This window comes from Neofelis nebulosa, chromosome 6 (genome assembly GCF_028018385.1).
Source record: "Neofelis nebulosa isolate mNeoNeb1 chromosome 6, mNeoNeb1.pri, whole genome shotgun sequence".
Lineage (NCBI taxonomy): Eukaryota > Metazoa > Chordata > Mammalia > Carnivora > Felidae > Neofelis > Neofelis nebulosa.
This window is the reverse complement of record NC_080787.1, coordinates 147,118,746-147,143,912: the sequence shown is the minus strand read 5'-3', so window position 1 is coordinate 147,143,912 and position 25,167 is coordinate 147,118,746. Positions and strand designations below refer to the sequence as shown.

At 42.9% G+C, this 25,167-nt stretch overlaps 1 protein-coding gene across 1 annotated transcript in view; it reads right to left on the bottom strand.

The window, feature by feature from the left end:
* Nucleotides 1-9,723: 9,723 nt before the first annotated feature.
* FNDC1 (fibronectin type III domain containing 1) overlaps nt 9,724-25,167 on the bottom strand; it is a 106,367-nt gene continuing 90,923 nt past the window's right edge. The window contains exons 18-23 of the mRNA XM_058735808.1: nt 24,389-24,497; nt 18,786-18,865; nt 15,405-15,434; nt 14,291-14,452; nt 12,831-12,953; nt 9,724-10,220 (exon numbers count right to left, since the gene is read on the bottom strand). Of these exons, the coding sequence (XP_058591791.1) occupies nt 10,105-10,220; nt 12,831-12,953; nt 14,291-14,452; nt 15,405-15,434; nt 18,786-18,865; nt 24,389-24,497 (620 nt within the window). The 3' untranslated portion in view covers nt 9,724-10,104. The remainder of the gene's footprint in view (nt 10,221-12,830; nt 12,954-14,290; nt 14,453-15,404; nt 15,435-18,785; nt 18,866-24,388; nt 24,498-25,167) is intronic.

Genomic DNA, 25,167 nt, shown 5'->3' with positions numbered 1-25,167 from the left:
CCTGGATAGAGCCAAGTGGGAGAGCAGTGAAAACAATATGGCTGGCTCCACACTGAGGCAGGGACAGAGGGGATGCGACGCTCCTCTGAATATGACATCACAGGAGGTGGCTGGAAAAGTAACCGGAAGTAATGCCAGGGTCACCCTGGACACAGGAAGAGTGGGATGGATGTTTTTCCTTAAATTTGACTAAACCTTTGAGGGCGACAAGCACACCTTCTCTCCCTTTGGCCTCAGCAGCAGCTAGCATGGTGCTGACTATGTAGCAAAGGCTTATAAACAAATCTTTGATAAATTGAATTAAATGAAGACTTGGTGCTGCTGAAGGAAACCCGATTTGTCAATTAAACCAAAAACGGGATGCTGTTCGGTAGAAAACACTGATTTGATTCAAACTATCATTTCCCCCCAATTCTGACCACATATGGGGCGGGGGAGGGCTGAGAGTAGAAGGTTAGTTCTCGCCAGGAATCAAAATGAAGAGACATTTACAGTATGAGATGGCAAGTAGGTTTGACCTTGACTGCTGGCACTGTTCAGTGAGACAACTGCCCAAGATAGATGTTGATGGTGACGCTCTAGTCAAATGCAGGTTGATGGAGAAAACCATCTTGACTGATTAGCAGTCTATCATGGTCAGGGAAAGCCGAGTGGTGACCCCTATGCCCATATTGTCATGCCTGCCAGGGAGAAGAGCAGGACCTGTGACTCAGTATGTGGCGTTAGCTGCTTATTTCAGCTTTCAGTCTCAGTTTCCTTAACTCTATAATGATTTAGGTGAAATACCCTGTGAAGTCTCTACCAGCTCCAGGAAGAGAACAGAGTTTGAAGTCCATTTCTATTTGAATGAATGCTCTAAAACTTGTCCTCAACTCATTTTTGCTAATGATATCATAATGTGCTAAAAGGAACTAATGATAGTGAAAAATGAGTTATCAATTCCCAGATGTGGTGCATGCTTCTAATTTGGTCTCTCCAGTTATGCTCAGTTCCATCCTTCACCCTGCTTTCTGCTGCAGGGCCAACCTGTTTCAACCTCATCAGCTGGCCTCCTTGTCACCTGGCTTCCAGATGGTTTTGGGTGATAGGGACCTGGCAGGAACTAGGAAGGTGGGGAAGGGAAAATAAGGGAACTTGGCGTGGTCCCTTGAGTGAGATCATCGTTTTTCTAAAACTGGACTGCTGTATGAGAACCTCCCTCTGGATTCTGCTAAGCACTCCTTCCTCTGGCCCTTCAGACTCAAGAGCAGCCACAGCCCACTGATGCAGTATTCCTTGGGGTCCCCACTCGAACCTACATAACCAGTCCATTTCTTCAACCTCCTTGAATGATTCTCATTTGAATGTGACATCTGTTTACTGTTGGGATGCTAATCCCACCATTACTGTGCCTTATACAATCAGTAAGTAATAAATGTTTGGTTAATTGATGAAATATGTATAAGGTCTATGTCTACTTGGATGGCTGTATCATCTTTGGAAAGGTCTGATTAGTTGTGGAGAGCAAGGATAGAGAATTGTGAACAAGCATCCTGGACCAAGCAGCTTGGCTCTTCCCATGTGTCTCTTGCTGTCTAAGCCTCTTTCTTGCTGTCACTATTGAAATCATGGTGGGTTTTACTCTCTGTATATCTGTCTGTCTGTTATCTTTCTATCTATCTATGTATCTATGTATCTATGTATCTATCTATCTGCCTGCCTATCTGCCTGTCTGTCTATATCTACCTGTCTACTGTCTATCTATCTATCTGTCTTCTATCATCTATCTATCTATCATCTCCCTAAAGGGATAATCTGATGGATGCATTTGAGGGTCCCTACAATCACCCTCTAGCTCTAGTATCATTCTTGTCCAGTGAGACTTGGGTGGGACAGCTCTTTCGTAACGCTTCTTTTCTCAGAAAGGGACAGCAGGTGGAATTGTAACTTGCAGGTGCTTTGAGGAGTCCTGACTTTTCCAGTACAAGTGGACTGTAAAGGCATAAAAACAGACCAGGGTAGGAGTGTGAAAGCAAGCAGTCGTCATAGAGACCCATCTTTAGAATCCTTTATAGCCACTCCTTCCCTAGTCTGAGACCCAGCTCCCAGCCAGACCCTCTCACTACCTAGTGTCAAAAGCCTTCTGGAAGACTAGGGCAAGGAGGAGATTTGAGGGGACTGCTATTTGCATGGGGGTTCCTCCCTGCTCAATTTTTCTTATCCTTAACTGCAAGTTCCCCTGCTTCCTGGCAAAAATAAAGGAAGCATGATAGTCTTGAGTTACCAAACTTTCATATTCTAAGTTCTATGTGACAATGGTATATAATATATCTCAGGTATCAGGTTTCCAATTTCCAAATGCAAAAAAAAAAAAATTGCATAAATGAAAAACATTGTCACAGAACTGGAAGTAAGCTAACTGAAGACCTGGAGGAGATACTAACTGGAGACACTGGAAGAATTTCTCCAGGCTAGTGGGACTTTCTTGAGATAATGATCCTAGCCTCAAATTCTCTGTCCTTTGAAACAAATTGAACAGAGCCAGTAGATTGAAAGAAGTAGCATACCTAGAAGAAATGCAATCAGAGGAGAGCAACAGAGAATGCATTCACTTATTCATTTGCTCGTTCATTTTGTTGTTGAAGACTTACTTACTGAACACCTACTATGGGCCAGGCTCTGTATATGATGCCAGGATATGACAGTAAAAAACCCAGCAGACATGGCCTCTGCCTTCATGACACTTATAATTCAGTGTGCATTGGAGGTTGGTTTGGCAAGATTCCAAAAAAATATGGACATCAATTGATCTGTCTGTTGGAGGGGAGATACCCTTTGTTTGGGGAAAATTACAAAAGAGCCCTTTAGTCACCCAAACATAAAGTAAGTATCCAGTTACTGTGTAAAAGGAGAAATGAGTCCTAAATCTTTGATCTTTGGATGAAAAAGCCTTGCTGTCCCTCCTCTCTTCACTGGTGATGTCTGGGCTTGAAGATGGGTCACTAGTTGGGTGGGTAGGTTTGGACGTGGATAGGAGTCCTTTGGGTAGGCAAGATCTAGACTCTCTTGCTATGGTGTTAAACTTGTAGCAACATAATCAACTAGGGTATTCCTACTGAGTTCAAAGACTAGGAAATGAGCATTATTTTACTACTGCTTTTACATGTCAAGTTTGAGATCCCATATGCCCAGGTAGAAACTCCTTAGGTTCAGTCATTACTGGTGCTCCCTCCTATGCCCCACTTTCCTTCTCTCTCACCAAATCCTAGGTCTTTCCTAGAACTGAGCATTTGGGTGGCCTTTCCTGCTTCCAGCCTCCAGTTGCCCGTGATGCAATCATCCACTCTATTGATGTTCATTCACGTTCACCAACTGACATCTGGTATACTTGTTTGCATGTTTTCCATCTGCTCCATGATATACAATCTCTATGAGGGCAGGGATTGGGTGCATAGCCACAGTACCTAGAGGAATGTCTGGCACATATTTTTAATTCAATTGGCATTAGCAGGGTGCATGAAAGAAGGGGTGGCTTGTCACTGTGTGTTCACTCCCAGGCCTACACAGCTGAAGGAAACACCCTCCTGCTCCTTGCGGTGTGTCAGTGGGAGAAGGCTCCGGATGTAGTCAGCTAGAAACCTCTGTGAGCCCAGCTACATCCCTACTGGCTCACTACATTCATCCTCGTTCCACCACATCCCTGGAGGGATGGGAAGGAATGGCCTGAAGGGCCTGTCTAGCAACCCACCATCTTGGGGGAAATATCTCCTCCCCACAGTAACTCCCAAACCATTCATCCCCTGCCCTTGCATAAATCCCTTTAATGTTATTAGGCTTTTGAAAAGAAAGGCAGAGGAGAAAGTTGCCTTCAGGTATTATCCAAAGTCCCTTAAAAAACAAGAGGAATTGGCTGTCATTTTGGAGCCAAGAAAGGAAGAACCATGTGGCAAATGGCTCAGGGACAAGCTGGTAAGTATTCAAGTGCTGCCAAACCTCAATAATTGGAAAAGACTGACCAGTGTCCACTGGATTGAGCCACTAGGGAGACTGGGGCCAGGGGAGCTGGGTGTGAGGTGGGTCACAGAGGCCTGGGTGTGGCGGTGGTATGACAAATGTGTGGGATGAGGTGGAAGGCCGGGGCATAGAGTGGGCACACTGCAGGCTCATGGGAGACTGGTGGCTTCACCTGCTGGCTCCATCTGCCTTGAGAGGTGAAGAGTCTCCTGAATGAGGGGCAGTGGAGGATGCAGGTGAGTGGCGATGGGGAGCAGATGTCAGCACCCTGGGGACAGGCTGATAAACCTTTGCAGAAAGCTGCAGGGATCTGAGGGAACCCTAGACAGACTGGCAGGCTGAAGGAGCACGTTTTGCTCATTGATAATCTTGGATCGAAAAGCTTTGTCTTTTCAATTCCTATCTATATCTTCGCCATATGCTTACCCTGTTAACAAATATTTACTGTGAGCCCACTCTGTGTGGACTGACAGGCAGGAGCAGCTGGAGGGGGCAGCAGGAGGGCAGAGTGGTGGCTGGGTTGTTGGTGTCAATGGGTATGTTGGGGGCATGGGTGGGGGGTGACCAGATTGTGGAGCACCTTGGAGGCTGTGGGAAGGACCTAGGATTTTACCCTGAGGAAGGTGGGTATCTCAAAGCACCCAGCAAAGTGTACCTCTCATCACTCCAGAGACACTCCACAACCACCACCCACCCCTGTGAGTATTCAGGGCCATTTACTTCCAGGGCTATCAAGAAGTTTCCATTTCTGGCTAATTCATTGTATCTCATTCAGGAAGACTATGCTAGTATCAGCCATTTATTTCATCATTGACCTGGTAACAGAAAGCTTCCAAAAGACTGTGTATTTGAATACTTTCTTATTTCTGTCCAAAATTTAGAAACTGGGGCACGTGGATAGCTCAGTAGATAGAGCATTTGACTCTCAGTCTTCAGGGTTGTGAGTTCAAGCCCTACATTGGGCATGGAGCCTACTTTAAAAAAAATAGCAAAATTTAACAATTTCCGGGAGCATCTCAGTAAAAGGAATACATTAATTTTTTCTTTAGAAACATATGTGTGGTAGAGTGCATCCAGCCCATAATTTAATCAGAAATATTTAGAATTATCCTCGAACTTCTTTGATTTGATTCCGCTGATAGAACTGATCAACCCATGCTTGCATAGCATCTTGCCTGATGTGGATGCCTGGATTCTATCAGGAGATTACCCCAATGGTAGAAAGACAAGAGCATAGAAAACATAAAGCCTCGTAGTGAACAAACACGATACATCCAGAGATTTTAAAATGGCCAGATTTTAAAATGATTCACTTTTCTTATTTGATTTCTTATTCACCTATGTGTATCTGTCCCAAGACATCAGTCATTACCTTTCTCCATATCAAACGGCCCCTGTCCATGGGGCAGGCATAGGCAGTCTGGTTTCTACCAGTTGACACCCCCACGTGGGAAGAGCTGATTTGATCAGCAAGTGGACCCTTGCCCAACATATCCAATCAGAGTGTAGTGGGGATATTTGGAACTGGAAACTGACAGACTTGGAGAGTTGGAGAAGCAAAGTTACAAGGTCTTGTAGACAGATCGCTGCATACAGTGTGGTAGCCAGACACTGCAGTTGTATACGGCAGCCCTTTGGGCCACTTGCATCCAGAGAAAGCCATCTGCAGGGAAGGGAATGGGGCTGTGCATGGAGAGCAGGAGAGACAACACACCAGAGAGGAAAAGAGGAAAGAACAACTACTTCCCAACCTGACAATCCCTGTGACCCAGCAGTGCCTCCCACATATTATTTCCTGTCCTGAGACTGTGCAGTCCAACCTTACACAAACCCTTTACTTAACTCTCGAGGTATTTCTATTCCTGGCCATCAAATAACCACTGCCTGAGAGAATATTGCTTTCCCAATCTAGATCAAACATTTTTGTGCGTGTGTTAAATTTGTCGGCTTCATTTTCTCATTGCTTTAAAATTTTTTTTATTTCAGAGAGAGAGAGAGTGCAAGCAGGGGATAGAGGCAGAGAGAGATAGGGAGAGAGAGAATCCTAAGTAGGCTCCATGCTCAGCACAGAGCCCAACGCGGAGCTCAATCTCATGACCCTAAGATCATGACCTGAGCCAAGAGTCAGATGCTTAACCGAGTGAGCCACCCAGGAGCCCCTGTTGACTTGCAATTTCATATCAATTTCATTTCACTTTTATCATAAACCTTTGCGTGCTTAGCTCTCATTTGATTGCTAAACTCTGTACATTAATAATCTCACAACTAAGATTTAAAACCACACCTCCATTCATAACAGGTACACTCTGTGATTTCATACAATTTTACTGAGCTCAACCTGATCTGAGAATGGTTGGAAATGGACAGTTGGGGAGATATTTTTTTTAAACTCACTTCTAACCTGTAACTACAAAATAGTTACACCTCAAGGAGATGATTTTAAGGCATCTACAACATGTAAGATGCTACACAAGCATGGGCTGATTGATTCTATCAGCAGAATCATCACATAACTGTACTAGTGACTAAGAGCTGATTTCCATGCAGAGAGAGGAACCCCAATGTAACCCCATTTATCACCACATTTCCAAATTCCCCAGCCCCCTTGAACTAACCAAGACATGTGGCTCGAGTAGGTCAAAGGGGAGAAAATAAGTCAAAACTCATCTTGTAAAAGCTGCAAGTTATGTTCTAACCAGATGGTAATAAATATGCATGAAGCCTCCCAAAGAGCGAGTTACCTCCTGAGACCACAGCACAAACAAAGGGTTTGCCAAATGGGAAAATTGGGAACCCAGGATCCAACCACTTGGAGCGTTCAAGCATTATTAGGCTGTAGAGATGGTCAGAAATAAATAGAACTCAATTAAGAGAAAACTGAATGGACACCTGTTAAGTACTATGTGCTAGTTTTTAAATGCTTAAACCTTCTTTCAACCTCAAGAAAACTGATCCGTAGGTACCCAAACTGTTTCTAATAGGGTGAGATGGTATTTTACACCTTGCAAACCACATATGGTCTCTGTAATATATTACTGGTTTTTTGTTCAGCTGTCTCTTATGTTTATAATGCTTTAAATGCATAGATACCATTCTGAGCTCACAGCCCATAGAAAAACAGGTGTGGGCCTCCAACTGTAAGTTTACACTTCCAGGTATACTTGAGGCTTTTCGGTGATGGACATCTCACTACCTTCCGATGAGACTCCTCTGATGATTGGACTCTTCTAAAACTGCATCCCACTGAGCCAAATGTTCTTTCCCTTTAATTCACACGTGTGCCTACTTCTGACTTGTAGAGTTGGCAAGTTCTTCTTCCTCAGAGCCTCTGAAATAGAGGAAGTCTTCTTTGGGAAAACAGTCCATTAATTTCCTTTGAACTTGGCATGAAGTGGTTTTGAGACCTGTGGTGTTCCGAGAATGTGGCGTCCAGAACTGACACAGAACCAGAAACTTGATGTGGCCACCATGCATGTGTTTGGACCATTACATAACCTAGTATGGACAGAGTATCAGTAGTAATACCACCACCTATACTGAGATTCAGTAGTTTTTGCTTTTGTTTTGGCTGCTCTGTCATCTGGGGTTTGTAGGAATTTCCATCAAAAACTCCAAGCATTTACTTTCACTAGAAGTTTAGATTTCTATAACGAAATACAGTCTAAGGATCTAGGCAGGGCTTGAAAATCATTGCATGCGTGAATGCAAGTAAATTATTTTTATTTCTGTGAGGTGAGTATAAACTCCTTCTGAGGGACACATGTCCTTTAGTATGTGAAATGAGCAGACAGTCCTTTGGGGGTGAGGCAGGGAATGCGCCCTTTAGTGAGTGAATCGCAGAGGAGGGGTTGCCTGTGTCTCCAGGATGATCCAGAGCTCTGTATCTTCCAAAGGAGGCCCCGTAACCACAACAGGCTTGTGGAACAGACCAAATGGCTCTCCTCTTGTCCGTGCTAATGAATTATTTATACCCAAGGAAACACTTTCAGGAAATGTGCAATCTGCTGGTGCTCTCTCCCCTCCCCAGGGCCTCATTTTGGCATCTTTCTCTGCTCTCCAATAGCATGCTAGTGGAGGCTAAACCCAGACAGAAGTTTGGAGGGGTGGGCGGGAGAAATGGAGGAAGCAAGTTGTGTGTTTATTGGGAAAATTCACTTATATTTAAAGATCAGATCTTTCACTTAGAACTGTGAAGTATGTTTGAACATTCATTTGGATACAGAATAAGGTTTTCAGACATCCTTTTTTAAATAATCCTTTCATGGGCAAAAGCCCCAAAAGCTCCTTAGAGGAGCCCATCCTATTTTGCACATTAAACCGTGAGTAACATACGAACTGGGTATCTAATCTGCCCCCTCAGGAATTCTAGTATCTTCCCAGGTTGTCAGAATGCTTGTATTTTCTTTACTGTTCTTTATCGTGGGAAGGGGATTGTGGAATCTGAGGAGAATATCAGCTTTCACAGCCCCATCGAAAGGACCCTGCAAAGTTATCTGTTTCCATGTAAGTTTTACCTTCAAACCCACCAGATACATCAGGTTTCATCTCAACACAGTACTGGTACTGAAAATAATTGACTCCAGGAGGCTGGACTGAATTCTGCCATTAAATCAGTACACGGTGGTACAGCCTGGGGGCCCCAGAAAAGGGCACACCTCCAGCTCCTTCCGACCATTGCTTCCCCTATGCTGAAATCTTTATGAAAGAAGGCAAAATCTTCATCCCACGGAGCTGCCTGAGGACACAGGGGAGCCAAGCTCGTGGAAAGGACACCATATTTTAAAAAGAATTAGAATAACATGTCTTTAAATAAATGCTCTTGTGTGGTAGTCAAAAGGGATAAGATGCTCATATGTAGAGGAGGAAATACTCAGGCAGGAAAGGGGAAAGGATTTTTTTAAACTGGATTTTTAAATCATTTGGGATGTAAAATCTTAGTTATTCCTTTTTTTGTAATGTTTTATTTATTTTGAGAGGGAGAGAGAGGCAGAGAGAGAATCCCAAGCAGGCTCCATACTCACTGGGGAGCCCAATGCAGGGGTTGAACTCACCAACCATGAGATCATGACCTGAGCCCAAACCAAGAATTGGACGCTTAACTGACTGAGCCATCCAGGTGTCCCCAGTTATTCTGAAAACATACGGGATATGTCCCCAGAGAGGCAACTGGTAGTTTTCACCCGGGTCTGGAAAGATTGTCTGTCTCCTTAGGTAGAAAGCACTCGGTCTGTGACTAGGTCACTGCTGACACTGCAGTATCCCCGTCACTCCCACAGTCTAGCAACATGCACTTCCATTGTTCTCGTTACGTAGTATACAGATTCTGTGGATCCTGTGGATCCTGTGGATACTTCCAAAAGATGTTAGTAAGCAGTACCTTTGTTCCAAAAAGTCCCACACACATTTATCTAGTGAACAAGTACAAATTTAGCAACTTTAATCGGTGTTCTTGCAGACAAGTGAGGATAGGTATATGCATATATACATATATATATATATATATATATATATATATATATATATATATACCAAAATTGAGAATTTACAAATATGATTTGGTACATTTGATCTAGTAGTGGGTAAGTCCATGGAATAAATCTGAAGTAGGATATATTTCTTTTGGTGGTGTTTTTAGTAATTCAGTTCTACTGCATAGAGAGTGATCTGAAACTTAAATTTGACTAATTTTGGAAGAGTCCAATGAGAGAAAAGAAAGCATGTAGCAGTCCCTGAAGCAGGCGCATGTTTACTTATGCTGTTCCCTGGAGACGACATGTCTGAATATTGTGCCTAAAAAGTGTGAAAACTGTACTCAATCAGCGGGCATCCCCTACTGTAGTTGCGTGTTTCTCTGGGATGTGCTATTACAAGGAAACCACGTGGAGAAGCAAAGTTAACAGCAACACTGAACTGTGTGTAGTCCAGGCCAAAGAGGAGGACTGAGTTCCAGACCGAAGACGCCTGAAATGTCCGGTGTCCACCATGTGGCCTTGCTGGCACCCAGGGTCGGTGGGGCTTGGAACGCTCTCTGTCTGTTCCTGCTCTCAGCCCCTAGTGCAAGTTAGCCCAGGGGGGCCGGACGGGGCAAGTTTCAGCACGATCATCCTACGGTTACCACTTCCCTGGAATGGAGACCCCACACTCATACCAGCCCACATAGTAGTAGGGGGTTCCAAAACCAATGTTGCCGAAGCTGACTGGCTCCTGGCGATACTGGCGATAGTAGCCTAAAAGGACAAAAGGAAAGAGAGGGAAAGAAAGTGCATCTGTGATATTGTGATTTATAATAAGAATTATATACTTGGTCTTCATCCCTGTTCCTGGCACACACAGCTCCTAAAACTCTTGGATTCCCTAAGTGATAAGAGTGGTTAAGGTATCTGGACATTCATAACAAATGCCTTGGACCACTCCTGAGATTATGCTAATGAGATTACCTTCAGAAAGCATCTATGGGCGGGGCTAGTCACCAGAGAGGACAACCATGTGATTAGAGGGTGTGACTTTTGGTCCCACCTCCTGGCCTCTGCGGAGGGGACAGGGGCTGGACATTGAGTTCGATCATGAAGGGCTAGTGATTTCTTAAATCATGCCTATGTAAGGAAGCCTCCACAAAAACACAAAAGCACGATGTTCTGAAAGCTCTGGGCTGGTGAACAGGTTCAGATGCTGAGAGGAGGGCACTCCCAGAGAGGGTGTGCACACTCTGTGTCCTTTCCCCACACTGTGCCTTATGTGTCTCTTCCACCTGTCTGCTCCCACCCACTGTACACTTTTATAATAAGCTGGTCAGTACCCTAGTAAGTAAAATGCTTCTCTGAGTCTTTTTTATTAAGTGTATTTATTTATCTTGAGAGACATTCATGAGTGGGGGAGGGGCAGAGAACGAGAGAGACAGAGAATCTCAAGTAGGCTCCACAGTGTCAGCGCAGAGCCTGACATGTGGCTCAATCCCACAAACCGTGAGATCATGACCTGAGCCAAAACCAAGAGTTGGACATTTAACTGACTGAGCCACCCAGGCACCCCTATTTTTTTTTAAGTTTATTTATTTATTTTGAGAGAGAGAGAGAGAGAGAGAGAGAGAGAGAGAGAGAATGTTTCTCTGAGTCTTGCAACTCTCAGCAAGATTCCCACCTGTCCTCACAGAATTTAGGGCCTCCTGACTTGCCTGGAACCTCAAGCTTCCAGGTTTAATTCTTGGAATCTGGGGTAGGCTTTTAGATCTCTTTCCAGTGAATCTCTCCAAGGAAAGAATACTATAGCATTTCTGAGCAGTTCTCCCATAAAGTTAAAGTGAGGCCCCAACCTGCTCAAAAAGCGTTTGTGGCAACTCCCCTTTGGCCCTGTTCATTCTTGCCAGATGAAAGGTTACCCGCCGTTCTACCAGTGAGCATGCTAAGTAAGCAGCACCTCTATTCAGAACCAAAACCATGGCCACAGTCGCAGAAACACAGTGAACTATAAATAATGCATAGTAACCCTGGGGCAATGCAAGATTCTGAAAAAATAAAGAAATGTGATATATTTTATATACTGACTGTGGTGGTTAATTTTATGTCAGTTGGGCAAGGCCATGGTACCCAGATATTTGGTCAAGTATTCTAGATGTTTCTGTAAAAACGTTTTTAGATGAGATTAACATTCAAATCATCAGACTTTGAGTAAAGCAGGTTATTCTAGAATGTGGGTGGGCCTCTTCCAATCAATTGAAGGCCCTACTAGGAAAAGATTAACCTCCCCTGAAAAGGTGGGTATTCTGCCAGCAGACTGCCTTCAGACTCAAACTGCCACACGTACTCTTCCTTGGGCCTCCAGCCTACTGGCCTAGTCTGCAGATTTTGGACTTGCCAGCCTGTACAATCATATGAGCCAACTCCTTAAGACACCTCTCCCTCAATCTCTCTCTGTCTCTGTTTCTCTCTTTCTTTCTGGTTCTGTTTCTTAGGAGAACTCTAATCACTTATTTTACTGTTTTGTGTATTTTACTCTATCTTAACTCTTTAAAAATGGGCAATTTGCATGCCAGCCTATTGTATCTTTTTTTGTAAACTAAAACATGTTGCTGGAACATGTCACGTCTTGAAAATGCTAGATCACTAAGACTTAAGTGCATAATGGAAACAGTGCTGTACCTCATTCAGTTGTTCCGTTTACTTTTTTGGCAGTTGAGGGAGTTGGTAGTGTATTACAAGTTGTTAACCTTTAAGAGTGATATACTTTGTTCTCACTCTATAATGCCTAATGAAATAGTTGATACACTATCTTCTGAAATGTATGATAAGCTATGGTTGGTTTGCATGTTCATTGACTCTTTCCTCCTTTGTACCCTTGTTTGTGCCATCCTCTGCCTGGAAGACTCTCCAATCTCTGCATGTCTAGGTCTTCTTATGACCCAGCTCAGACTCTGGCTCTTCTTCCCTGATAGCTTCAAGTGGCCTGCCTCCCTATTGTGCAGACTATAATCTGCACAATTACCTGATAATAGGACAATTATGTGATGTAATTCTTGTCATTATCTGTATTTTAAGTTGTTCTTTAAATTAGTTACCTTTCACTATTTGTTTACCTTTCCCAGTTACAGAGCAGGGAAGTGATTGTTCTGAGAGTATGGACAAGGTCTTATATTCCTTGGTATCCCTGCCTTTCCTAAGTTCACCCCAATTCTAGCACATGGTTGGAGTATTTTGCTGATTCCTTATTTTTATGATCCAAAATGTTACCAACACCTGTCTTTAAATGGCAAACAAAAGGGAGAGTTCTGGTGATTTTCTCCTTACATTAGCCTTCCTCTCCCAGCCCCCAGGGTGGTATAATCAGGCCTTTGTTCTAATTACCTTGAATGGTGGGGAGAGCTTCTACGTAGGACTGAGGCCCTGTTCTTCCATCAAGGTGTGAATCCACAAACTGGCAGTGGTCTTCACCTCTTCCCCAGCTGTCTCCAATGTTGTAGAATGTATCTGCATGAGGGAATATAATGGGTCAGTGACTGGTCAAAAAATGTACAGCTGGTTTGAGAGTTCGCACAAGCTTTGGAGACCATTTGAACTGGGTACTTAAATTCTGTGTGTCATACTTTCCACATTGGAAAAATTATAATGGCACCAACCTCATAAGTGTTGTAAGGATTCAGCAAGCTTGTGTATGCTAAATACTTAACAAGTCCTCACTAAATGGAAACTATTAATATAATAGGCAGTTTCAGCTTTTAACTGGCAGGGCTTTTTACTCCCTTGGTTCTTTAAGAACAGGAATAGATGAAACTGTGATAGAGAATATATTATGAGATAATTACAAAAGGCATGAAGATCTGTAAAAAATAGAACCTGTTTTCATACATAACTAGAAGTAGGGTGTGTGTCTGAGTCATAAGCTGCTGTCCGTGGTACTGATCCACAGCTGCACAGTAGGGCAGTTGTTTCAGTCAACCCTGGGATACTGGAGTGGCTGTGTAATCTCTCCCAGGAATTCTGATGCAGGGCACGGAAAGCACAATGGTGGGTGAGAAAAGAAAGAGCACAGATAAACAAATAGACAGTGGCTGTTAGGAGAGGTACACACACTGAGAAACTGCCAGAGTGGAGAATGGTAGGGAAGACTTTGTTTTGACATTGTCTTTAAATGATCACCACTAGCATGAAAAACAAAAACAAAAACAAAATGACCTATGAAAAAAATTTATAGCAGCTGAATAAAGGTTTTAAAAATGTATGTAGTAAAGTCTTAAAGGTGTGCAAGTTTTAAAGTAAAAAACCCCAAATTTGTATAGGTGGATGAGTCAAAGCCAGCTGGGTAGAAATGGCATTTTGAAATAGTAGCTCAAGATACTCATGAAATTCTTTGTTTTAATGCCTTACCATAATGAAAACAATGCAATTTTTATTCAGACACAGAAAAAAATAATACTTCTGATGTATGCTTCACCATCTACAGTTTTTCTTCACAACGGTGTGGCAATGGCAAGGACTAGAGTGGGCAGAACTGTTCTTCAATACTTCTGGCTTACGCTCATACCTATTATTATTGAATTAATGGCAAAGAAAATTGGACTTCATATATCTACCAGAATTTTGGACCTTATTTCTAAAATGCAGTGGATTTAAAAAATACAGAAAACAAAAACGAGTAACTCCAAAATAGAGCCTAAATATCCAAATTGTGTTGAGCCAGAGTGAGATATAATGGGTCCACACTTCAAATACATTCTGATGCACCTGCTATGTCAATTTAGTACCGGGTAAAATAAAAAATTTCCATTTCCATACCTTCCCACACCACACCATTCTCAAAGACCTACCTTTCAGGTTGTCACTGAGGTAGATCTTATACCGCAGTGAATTACAAAGAACAACTCCCACAAATTTTCTATACCACGTCCGCTTCACATACTGCCGGCCGTGGCAGTCTGTGTAGCTGGGGTCATGTTTGAAAGCAAATGGGATCCAGATGGGCTCACCACCTTGATAATACAAAACATAATCTCTAAGTCATGGCACTCCACAACATTTATTGTCACACAAAGTATCAGAAAATCTGACTTGTTCACTGGCCTTTCCCCTCCTCTCAGGGCTTTTCTCACCTCCTCAGTGGGCACCCTTTTCCTCATTCCCCTTCTTTCTTGGCACTGAAGTACAATTGAGGAGTTCCTCTTACCTGAACATATTTCAAGAACTGTATTTGCATTTCTGTAAGGGATTCTTGAAGTAAGAAAAGGCCTTTAAGCCTCAAGGCAAATAAGATATAATGGCATATTTGATCTTTTGGGACATGCCATCCTACCTCTCCACTCCGAAAGTCCCTCAGCATAGGCTCCTACTGTTCCTGTCACTCATAAGACCTGTCTTGAACTTGAGCAATAGGGCTTTCACAGCTGGTTTGAAACACCAAGTAAAAGATGTGTTGTACACTTAATCCATTTTTCTCTCTTTTCAGCAATTTAAAATATTGAAAGGGAATATAAATATAGTTATCTATTTCATTGATATTGGCCACTCCATAATGGTTTTCTTTTATAGATATTAGCTGCTAGGGTCCTATAAAAAAAAAATTCTCAGATCATTCTTTTCCCTAAATCAGGATGAAGAGTACAAGGAAACCACAGAAGTTGTCAAAAAATCATAAAAATGCAAAAATGGTCAGGGAGCCTGGGTGGCTCAGGGGATTAAGCTTCCGACTTCAGCTCAGGTCATGATCTCATGGTTCCTGGGTTTGAGCACCACGTCCAGCTCTGTGCTGACAGCTTGGAGACTGCCCCTCTTCCACTCACACCCTCTCTCTCAAAAATACATTAAAAAAATGCAAAAATGGTCTAGCATTTCTACTTGTGAGTAATCATAGCAATCTCATATTCAGTATTCAACATGATTACTAGAATGTCAAGTTTATTATTTACGTCAAGAAGAGAAACTTACCGGGTGGCCTCACAACAAGCAGAGGATTGTCTGTAGAGTGAAAAAAAAATAATTGACTTCACTATCATATTTCACAACCATGCAATTGTTGAAATGTTTATTGTAACTGAGAGTGCTAACTGAAGAACTCCCTGGAATAGACACAATATATTTTATTTGAGAGATGCCAATGTTTTCCTTAGTTTTTATTTTCTAAGCATTTCCTTCTGAGAAATATTCTTTTTCTTTTTTTATATATTAAATATAATTTATTGTCAAATTGGTTTCCATACAAAACCCAGTACTCATCCCAACAAGTCCCTTCCTCCCTGCCCATCACCTATATTCTTTTCTAATTAAATTGCCTTATTATTTATATAGAAGTTGTGGGACAATATAGTTAAGATTTTGATTCGGGTACTACAAAAGAATTCAATATTTGTCATTTTTAAAAGATGTGTCTATCTTGACAAAAAAGTTTGGTTTCTTAAAAAGGTAAACATATACCTACTATCTGATCTATCCACCCCATTCTTTAGTATTTATCCAAGAGACATGTCCGTGCAAATACTTGTCCATGCAAACACTTTGCACTTGTCCATGCAAACACTTGTACGTGAATGTTCATAGCAGTTGTGTTTGTAATAGCCAGAAAGTAGAAGCCAACTCAAATGTCTACGAACAGGTGAATGGGTAAGTTATGGCACAGCCATATGATGGAATATTGCTAAGTAATAAAAGAGAATAAACTATTGATATATACAATATGGATGGATGGATCTCAAAATGATTTTGCTGAGTGAAAGAAGCCAGACAAAAGAGTTCACACTGTATGATTTCATTTGTATACAATTCTAGAAAGTGTAAATAATCTAGAGAGACGGAAAGCAGAGGAGTGGTTGCCTGGAAACAGGGGAGAAGATGGGCGCATGGCGGGGACAGGGGAGTTGGGTTGCACAGCAGCAGTGAGCACGTTGGGGTGACAGTGATATTCACTAGCGTGATTGTGGTGATGGCTTCAAGGGGGTAAACACTTTAAAAGCTACTGAGTTGTACACCATGTGTGTGTGCGGCTTACTGTATGCCACATGCACCTCAACAAAGTGGTACTTAAAATCTCTGTATCTTAGCCCAAATAATGCCACTTAAGAAAATACAGAACTAGCTTTTTAAGGAATGCTGCTTTAGAAAAAATTTCAGTTTTTTCTGAAACTGATGGTTTCAGAAACTGGGTGGTTCAGTCAGTTAAGGGTCCAACTTTGGCTCAGGTCATGCTCTCCCGGTTTGCAAGTTTGAGCCCCGTGTTGGGCTCTGCTCTTACAGCTCAGAGTCTGGAGCCTGGTTCAGATTCTGTGTCTCCCTCTCTCTCTGCCCCTCCCCACTTGTGCGAGCATGCATGCACGCGCTCTCTCTCTCTCTCAAATAAACACAAATAAACCTTAAAAAAGAGTTACTTAAAAAGAAATAGTTCATTTTTATAAAATGCCATGGGCTAGGTAAACATGGGCCATTCATTTTTTTTTTTTAATGATCATAAAGAAAAATTGCTCTTTCAGGGTAAATATCCTGTGAGTTTCAACACATGCATTTGTTCTTGGAACCCCCACAGGCAGGATACAGAATATTTCCATTACCCAAATCTCCCTTGAGCTACCCCTTTGTACAGATCTTTCATTCACTCTCCTAGAACAGGGGCCTACCATTAGCTGTAAGTGTGAATGCCTGTTTTGCTCTCCTGCTCTTAAGTTTCAACAGTCTGCTGAAAAAAATGTCAAATACTCCAGGGCAGGGTGGAGGGGAACATACGGAACAACAGCACAGCACAAACAACAACCAAAGCTTGCCCCTGTGGTGCAGCCTACATTACACATACACGTTTGCTTCACGGATTTTTATGTTCGGCAAGTGCCAGAATTCAATTACTTGACAATGTTCCTGTTGTCAAGTAACCACTTTCAGCGGGGCTGTGCAAAGGGAAGGAGAAGCTTGAACAAACTCACTGAACAAGCAAAGATGCCCAGGGCAAATAATTGTCAAATTGCAAGTAATTATCAAATTGTCAAATGGCGTACGTAAGGATCTCCTCGGAGCTGACTGTAAAAGACAGTCTTCTTCAGAGGGGTGGGGGGGGGGGGGCCAACTCTCACTCTTTGGAAGCCACAACGGTTAGGGTGGGGGCACGGCAGGACTTTTCTTAGGAGGGGGAGTAGCAGAGAGCTATCTCTTTCAAACTGTATGGCAGTCTCAGAAATTACATTTCTGTTCTCAGACTTGGGGCCAGAATTTCTTGATAGCTTTCTAGATTTGAATTATTTTTTTTCTATACACTTTTATCATGTTAATTCTGATCGTCACCAAAGGTCCACTCTCTTTTTAGGAAATGTAGCCATGAACTAGACACGTTCCCTTCTTTACCAAATTAACCCTTGGAAATGATTTCCTCTCTTTCTTAATTATTAATGAGGAACACACTTCTTAAATGAAACTAGTAAAAACGCTTTTGAGGTCCTTTGCCAGCATTTCTAGTATGAAGCATATTCCCATGAAAGATTTTATCTTTTCTACTTACTGTGATGCAGATTTCAAATCATCACGCTTAAAAAATAGCTTCCAATGACAAATGTCCTGGGATCGAACTACGTGTGGGAAATAATCTAACCAAAGAGAAGCCAGAGCAATTTTAGCGCACAGCCAGTTCACACGGGCTTCTGAAGGTGACCTGGTTCATTCGGGGTCATAGGTAACAGCTCCCAGCATAGTTTCCCGTGTGGAAAGGCTGCTAACCCAGGACCGTGGCCGTGGCCAGTTTGTGCACACTGCTGTGGACCATGACCACAAGAACACCTTATGGGAGGGCCAGAGAGCTCTGGACACCAGTATGCCCCAGTGCACCGACATCCTCTAAGTGACACTGCTTATAAGACTGGCTGCTATTCTAATTAAACTCTCCGTATGAAGTAAGGACATCTTTGTCTCCTGGCAAAAGAAGCATCTTGAAGACCTGACTAATTGGAAGAAGCAACCGCCTCTCTGGCCACATGACACCGATGCTCTTCAGCTGTTTGTAATAAAAAAAAAAAAATTAGCTCTGTAACTAAATCTTCTACAGAGAGATTCAAACTTATCTTTCCCACATGGTTGAAAACTAGATTTTTCCCTTTCATTGGAATTTGACCTTTCCACTTTCCAGGCAGTTCCCAATGACGATTACTCTTAATTTTATTATCCAGATTTTAGCACAGCAGAAAGAAAACGATGTTTATTTTATGAAGTGATACCCAATATGAACTCATTAAATAGAAAAGATTTGTACTTCTTCAGTTTTTATTCCATTGTAGTCATGATTCCAAGTGATTTGTCTTTGAGAAAAGGAGAAGAATGAGAATATGAAGTTGCGGATACCTGATTCTGTAACAAATGAGACCGAAGGGCTGATGGGTCCGTAGCCATGTGGATTTTTGGCTTGAACTTTAAAATAATACCTGAAATTGGAAGAAAACATTTTTTGAAAGAGAAGCTTCTTTAATTTCTGTGTAATAAGACAGATTCCCCAACTATTAAGCATTTGCTCTGTGGAAGGGCTTGACTGTAATTTTTTTTTTCTTTTTGAGAAAGAGAGAGAGAGAGAGCAGGGGGAGGTACAGAGAGAGGGAGAGACAGCTCAGTGTGGAGACCTATGTGGGGTTCAATCCCACAACCATGAGATCATGATCTGAGCCAAAATCAAGAGTTGGACGCTTAACCAACTGAGCCACCCAGATGTCCTGAGTATTTTTTTTTTAAGTTTATTTATTTATTTTGAGAGAGAGAGAGAGAGAGAGAGAGAGCAAGTAAGAGAGGGGCAGAGAGAGAGAGAGAGAGAGGGAGACAGAATTCCAAGCAGGCTCCGCACTGTCAGCACAGAGCCTGACATGGGGCTCAAATTCACCAACTGTGAAATCGTGGCCTAAGCCGAAACCAAGAGTCCGACACTTAACCAACCAAGCCACCTAGCGCCCTGGAGTGTTACTTAATACATCACTGATATTCATATTTTTCCTGAACTTTCTCATTTTCTAGTAACTTTTCAAAATAATACAATTAACAGCATAGACTAATGTAGCTGATGGCAACAGAAGGAGCAAATCGGGCAAATAAGCCACTTAGGGAGTGTGTGTTCCTTAAGGCATCAAGGCTACAGGGCCCCACACAGGCTCATCCCTGGATGGACACCCCTCTCGCCCTGCTCTTGCCCCACTTGAGTTCCACAGCTTGAGAAGGAGAAGCTAGAGCAGCAAGACACTTACAGAGCAGAATTCAAATGTAACCTAATTCTTATCACTGGACTCTGTGGAAAAGCAGGATGTTTGACCCAGTAATGATGCAACTCACTGTGGGCAGGGAGAAGTCAGCCAGTCCCGAGGTTGGCCTCCTCAGCGGAACTAACCTGACAATGATGTTTTGGGCATGGACAAGTACTATGGTTGGCTCTGGAGCTTTAAAAGTCACTGTGTTTCAAGCTTCTGTGCCTCAAGGAAAGAGAAGCAAGTCCAAGAAGGGGAAGAGGCCTGGAGAGGTTCTGCTGTGGATTAATCTTTGCCTTGGAACAGACAATGGGCTTGTTCATCTAGTGGGAGACTGACAGGCCAAGCAGGTTGGGAGTCCCTAGACATCTTGGTTTGTGCTCGTAGGAGCTGCAGGACAAGAAGTGGTGGTTACAAACTACAGGAGCCCAACACCACAACTGTGACCCACTAAATCTACTGTTAATCTTCGTGGCTTCTCTACCTCTGGAACACCAGATACTACCTGTGCTCCTGTGGTCCTCAGCTACTTACAGGTCAAGAAGGAAATAAGAGACTCCTGTAAGTGGTGGTTCTGCCGTTTCCGAGAGTTCATAACAAGCCTTTGCCTATGGTCAGTCGTGGCACACAGGTTATATGCATTAATTAAAGTATGCTAAATTTTCAAGAGGTGAATTATTTATTCAGATTGCAAATTCATACTTCTGTTACATCACTGTCCCAGTGCCAAACCCTCGGACCTTCTGAGATCACCAAGGCAGTCTTGGGCCTCACAGTTACCCAGAGATATTTGACATTGGGCTTGATTAAACAGCAAAGAAAATCTCATTTGGGAAATCTGGTCTTCTTTTAAGCCTTTCAAGAAAGTCACTCACATCTCATTTAGAAGAGAATCCTTTTTAAATTTCATTTAAAAAAAAGATATGCACAATTAAGAACATATGAGTTTCCAAATCTCAATTCACTCAGCAGTCTGTGTTTTCCCAATTATGCATACTTTTATTCAGTGGTTATGGAGTTATTTAAGGCAAAATTCTGCAGGCAGTGGGTTTGGCATCCGTCAATGATGCTGGTCAAACTTACAGATACTTTCTTTCCTTAAAAAGGGAAATCAAAACCTAAGGAATGACACACACTCAGAGGCTCCATGAGACATTTCTGCTGAATATTTCTTAAGCCATCGCTGCAGCGGTCCTGATACCAGTCCCCAGGGTCCACCGAGGGAAGCACAGCTCTACAATTGTGGAGATGGCACAGGACGCCAGACTCGTCCGATTGCGTCACTGTATCAATTCTGTCTCACCACTGAAACCTAAGTGTTCCCCTCATCCACCTTCTCTGTCCACGCAGTTACTCTGTCCTCCAACAAAGCCCTCGCGGCCCAATTCCAAGGACATATTTCCATTTGAACCTCACCTAATGTGTCAAAGCAAATTTAAATACACTAAGCTGAAAAACATGAAATTATGAAAAAAAAAGTAAGGTTCCTACTTTCAAAACCACATTAAACTTCTTCTAGAAACTAAAATATATATATTTCAAACACTGAATAGTCTCTGACTCACCCAAGTAATAAGAGCAATCCAACTTTGCCTTCTTATATAAGTTCTTGGCACCTTCTTTTGAATAGCTCCCCAGCCTAAGTCTTTGTGCTTTAAGTATAAATGAAACATGCAGACTCTAGAAAGTGATCTGGGACCAAGATGGGTGAACAAGGTGTGCAATGTCCATGTAAATTCAAGTACAAGATTCAGTTATAAAGAACCAAAGCTTAGTTTTTTACACAGTGGCTCGTCTACAGGGGACTTCCTATGTCTCCCACAGGGTCTCAGGTGGGATCTGGAGAAGCCCTGAGGATAGTGCTGACAACAGGGACATGCAGCCTCCATGGAATAAAGATGAGGACCACTAATGTGGATCCACCAGAGACATTCTATATCAGTGTAACACAGGGAGAAGATGGGCGTCTCTACATCAGGCTGTTCACGGGGGTTTTGAGGAAATCTGCGTAGAGGAGCCATGTGTGCTCTGTGCCTTGGCCAGCACTCTCCATCAGAAGAAGGAATAGTGGTGCCTGGGTGGCTCAGTTGGTTAAATGTCCAACTCTTGGTCTCAGCTCAGGTCATGACCTCACGGTTTGTAGGTTCAAGCCCCATGTTGGGTTCTGTGTTGACACTGTGGATCCTGCTTGGGATTCTCTCCCCTACCCTGCCTCTCCCCTGCTTGTGTGCTCTCTCTATAAATAAATACATAAACTTAGAAGAAGAAGAAGAAGAAGAAGAAGAAGAAGAAGAAGAAGAAAAGGAGGAGGAGGGAGAGGAGGGGAGGAAGGAGAAGAAGAAGAGGAGGAGGAGGAGGAGAAGGGAGGAGGAGGAGGAGGAAGAGGAGGAGGAGGAAGGAAGGAAGGAAGGAAGGAAGGAAGGAAGGAAGGAAGAATTTGGCAGGCATCCTAGAGAGAAGGCTACAGTAGCAGCTGCTATTTCCAGCCTGTCCATCAGGGCACTGACTGTGGGTGGAGGGTAAAACAGGAGCCTCAAGGGACTCCCAAGACCCTCTGGGACCAGCCTGTCCAGCCTCCTCTCTTCCTCCTCTGCCACCACACTGGCCTCCTTTCCTTCCTAGAACATACCATGCTTTTGGATGTCCTTTCTGCCTGGCCTTGCCCCATCCACATTCTCCAGATTAACTGCTGCTTACTACTACCCCAGGGAAGCCCACTTGACTGCCCCCCCCCCCCACAAGTTCAGGAAAAAAGTCCCCTATTATACTCTGCCTCAGGACACTGACTCGTGAAATTTTATTATTTATATTATTGCTGAAGAACTGTGAGCTCCATGAAGACAAGGCCACGGTGTAGTTTACAGTCTACCTCCCCCACCCTAATCCACCCCCTCGACCCCCAACTGATCCCACCCCTTTTCTCAGTGCATAGTCTGGTGCCTGGCACAGAGAAAATACTAGGTACATATTTAAGGAATCATGAGCCCTCATGCAGACCTGTTGGAAGAATGAATATACCTTCCTCCTGCATAACCATCTCCTGACATTATCCAAAACTCAAGATCAGCCTAGCAGCAAAAGTTGTAGAAAGAACATTGGCCATGGGGTGGGGATTCAGGAGACTGGGATTCAAGTTCTACCACAGAAGCTATGAGGAAGAACCTCTCTCACACCTCTTTCAGCCTTGTGACACTGAGACTGTTCTGGAAAAGCACTGTCACTCACACAAACACAAAAATTGGATATTGACTCCATTGTCTTAAATTTGTTGTTTTTGTTTGCTTTAATCAGTTTTTCATAATTACTAGGGAAAAATAAAGAAAAGTGCTTTTCTCTGGTTCCTGCTTTGCTCCTTGCTTTTTATTCAAATCCTGAAGCCCATAATAGTTTGTGAACACTTAGCTCAGCTAAGTCCACATGGCAGTTCCAAGCCACCGAAGAAGGTTCTCAGCTGGTTCACAAGTGTCTCAGTACCCATGGCTATTGCCTAGTTTCTAGCCCTTTGGCACATTTCTGTTTAGGAAAAGTATTTTGTTTCAACCTTCTCTGTGTTCCTCTGATTGTACAGAAAATGAGAGACCTCAGGTCCACAGACATGTCATTTAGAGCTCTTTGCTCCATAAATAAGGGCTTGATGTGACACTGATGTGCTGGAGTCATTTGTATGGGCTTGAGAAAGCCAATTATTAAATATTCAAGAATCATGCAGGCCCACTGGTAGCCTGGAATTGGCCATGGCAAGAGTATTCACACTACAGAAATTGGTAAACACCATCAATCAGGGATTTTTCTCCCCAGAGAGCTGGTTTACATACACACCATACTTGACCATCATGTTCTTGGTGCTTTGTCCATTTTCATCCACCAGAAAAGCTTTTCTGATGATCATTACCACCAAAACCAGATAGTATAAAAGAGGAAATGCACACTCACCCTCTTATTGCCTTGGAATAAGTTTTGTAGCTCTCATACTGAGAGCCAGAAACTCTGGTTCCCAGATGGCCCTCGGGCCAACCAGTCACTGTCCAGTTTCAGAAGATGCACTTGTAACCTTTATTAATGTGTAAAATGCATCTTTCTAAATGGTCTGATCTTCTACATCACAGAGTCTGAGTACCAGTTAACGAATATGTTTAGTAATTGCTGCCCCATTGATGTCACATATGAAGGCTGTGCTGCCTAAAGCCACCGCATGATTGACTGCATATGGATCCATTCCCCTTCAACACACAGAGCCACCTTTCTTTCCCCAAGGGTAAGTAGTGTCTAGTCTCTGGAAAACTGGTAATAAAATAGAAACATGATAGACTAACAATCACAATAGAGTAATTTCTTCTAAGAAAATACATGACATACAGTGAGCATCCCTGGAAACTCTATGAGAAGTAAATAGAGACTGCAACAGAAATCATAAAACCTATTCATCGATCTTTTCATTTTCAACCTGAGGATATCTGTGACCACACACACAGGTCTCTCTCTCTCTTTAAAAAAATTTTTTTTGAGAGAGAGAGAGAGCCTATGCAAGCTAAGGAAGGGAAGAGGGGGAGAGAAAGAGAGAATCTTAAGTAGGCTCTATGCTCAGTGCAGAGCTCAATGAGGGGCTCCATCTCATGACCATGAGATCATGATCTGAGCCAAAATCAAGAATCAGACACTTAACTGACTGAGCCACTCAGGCACCCCTATCTCTGTTTCTTTTTAATGATGAACACATCATACCTTGTATTTGGCTTCAAGTTCTCAATGGGCAAATGAGTTACCGAAGAAGCTTGAGTAGACCACTTGTTCCTAATGAAGTCTTCATAGGATGCACTGTAAACCAAGTAACCTGCAAGTGGAGATAAGGAAGAACCCACTGAGCATCAATGAACCACATCACCCATGAGGTATGCCCCTGGAAGAGGACAAGGAAGAGGCAACAGCACAGCGGCATTCCCCTTCTGTGGGAAAAGTTCAAGAATGAGAGAGAGCTGCATGTTGCATCTGGATGGGGTATAATGTTGGTACCTTCTGGTGAATTCAGATATGGATAACAAAATTAAACATACTTCTTCACAACTGCTGGTTCCCTTCCTTCTTTTTATCCCCCACATTTCCTGGCCTTCTTCATTTTGTCAGGACTAATCACCTTGACTAACCTTGACTGCACAGAGAAAAAGGCAGCAGAAGAAAAATCAGTGACCTCCACATGAGTATTTGAGAATTTCCTGGCAGAGATATATGCAGTTGTCCTTCATGTGAAACAAAGAAACTGTTGATGGTGAATTCTGCATGTGTGTGTACACAGGTGTGTGTTCACGTGTATGTGTGGGGGACTGAAAGACCCGAGACTCACAGTGGTCTCCTCACCCATTTGGTGAAGGATCTCCTTTGATTTCTAGTTGTTGAATATCTGTGCCTGCCCTTGACCTCGATGTTTAGTGATAGCTGAGAGGTGGTTCTTTCTGCCTTATGTGCTATGAATGGATCCCAATGGGCCCATGACACCTGCCAAGGCT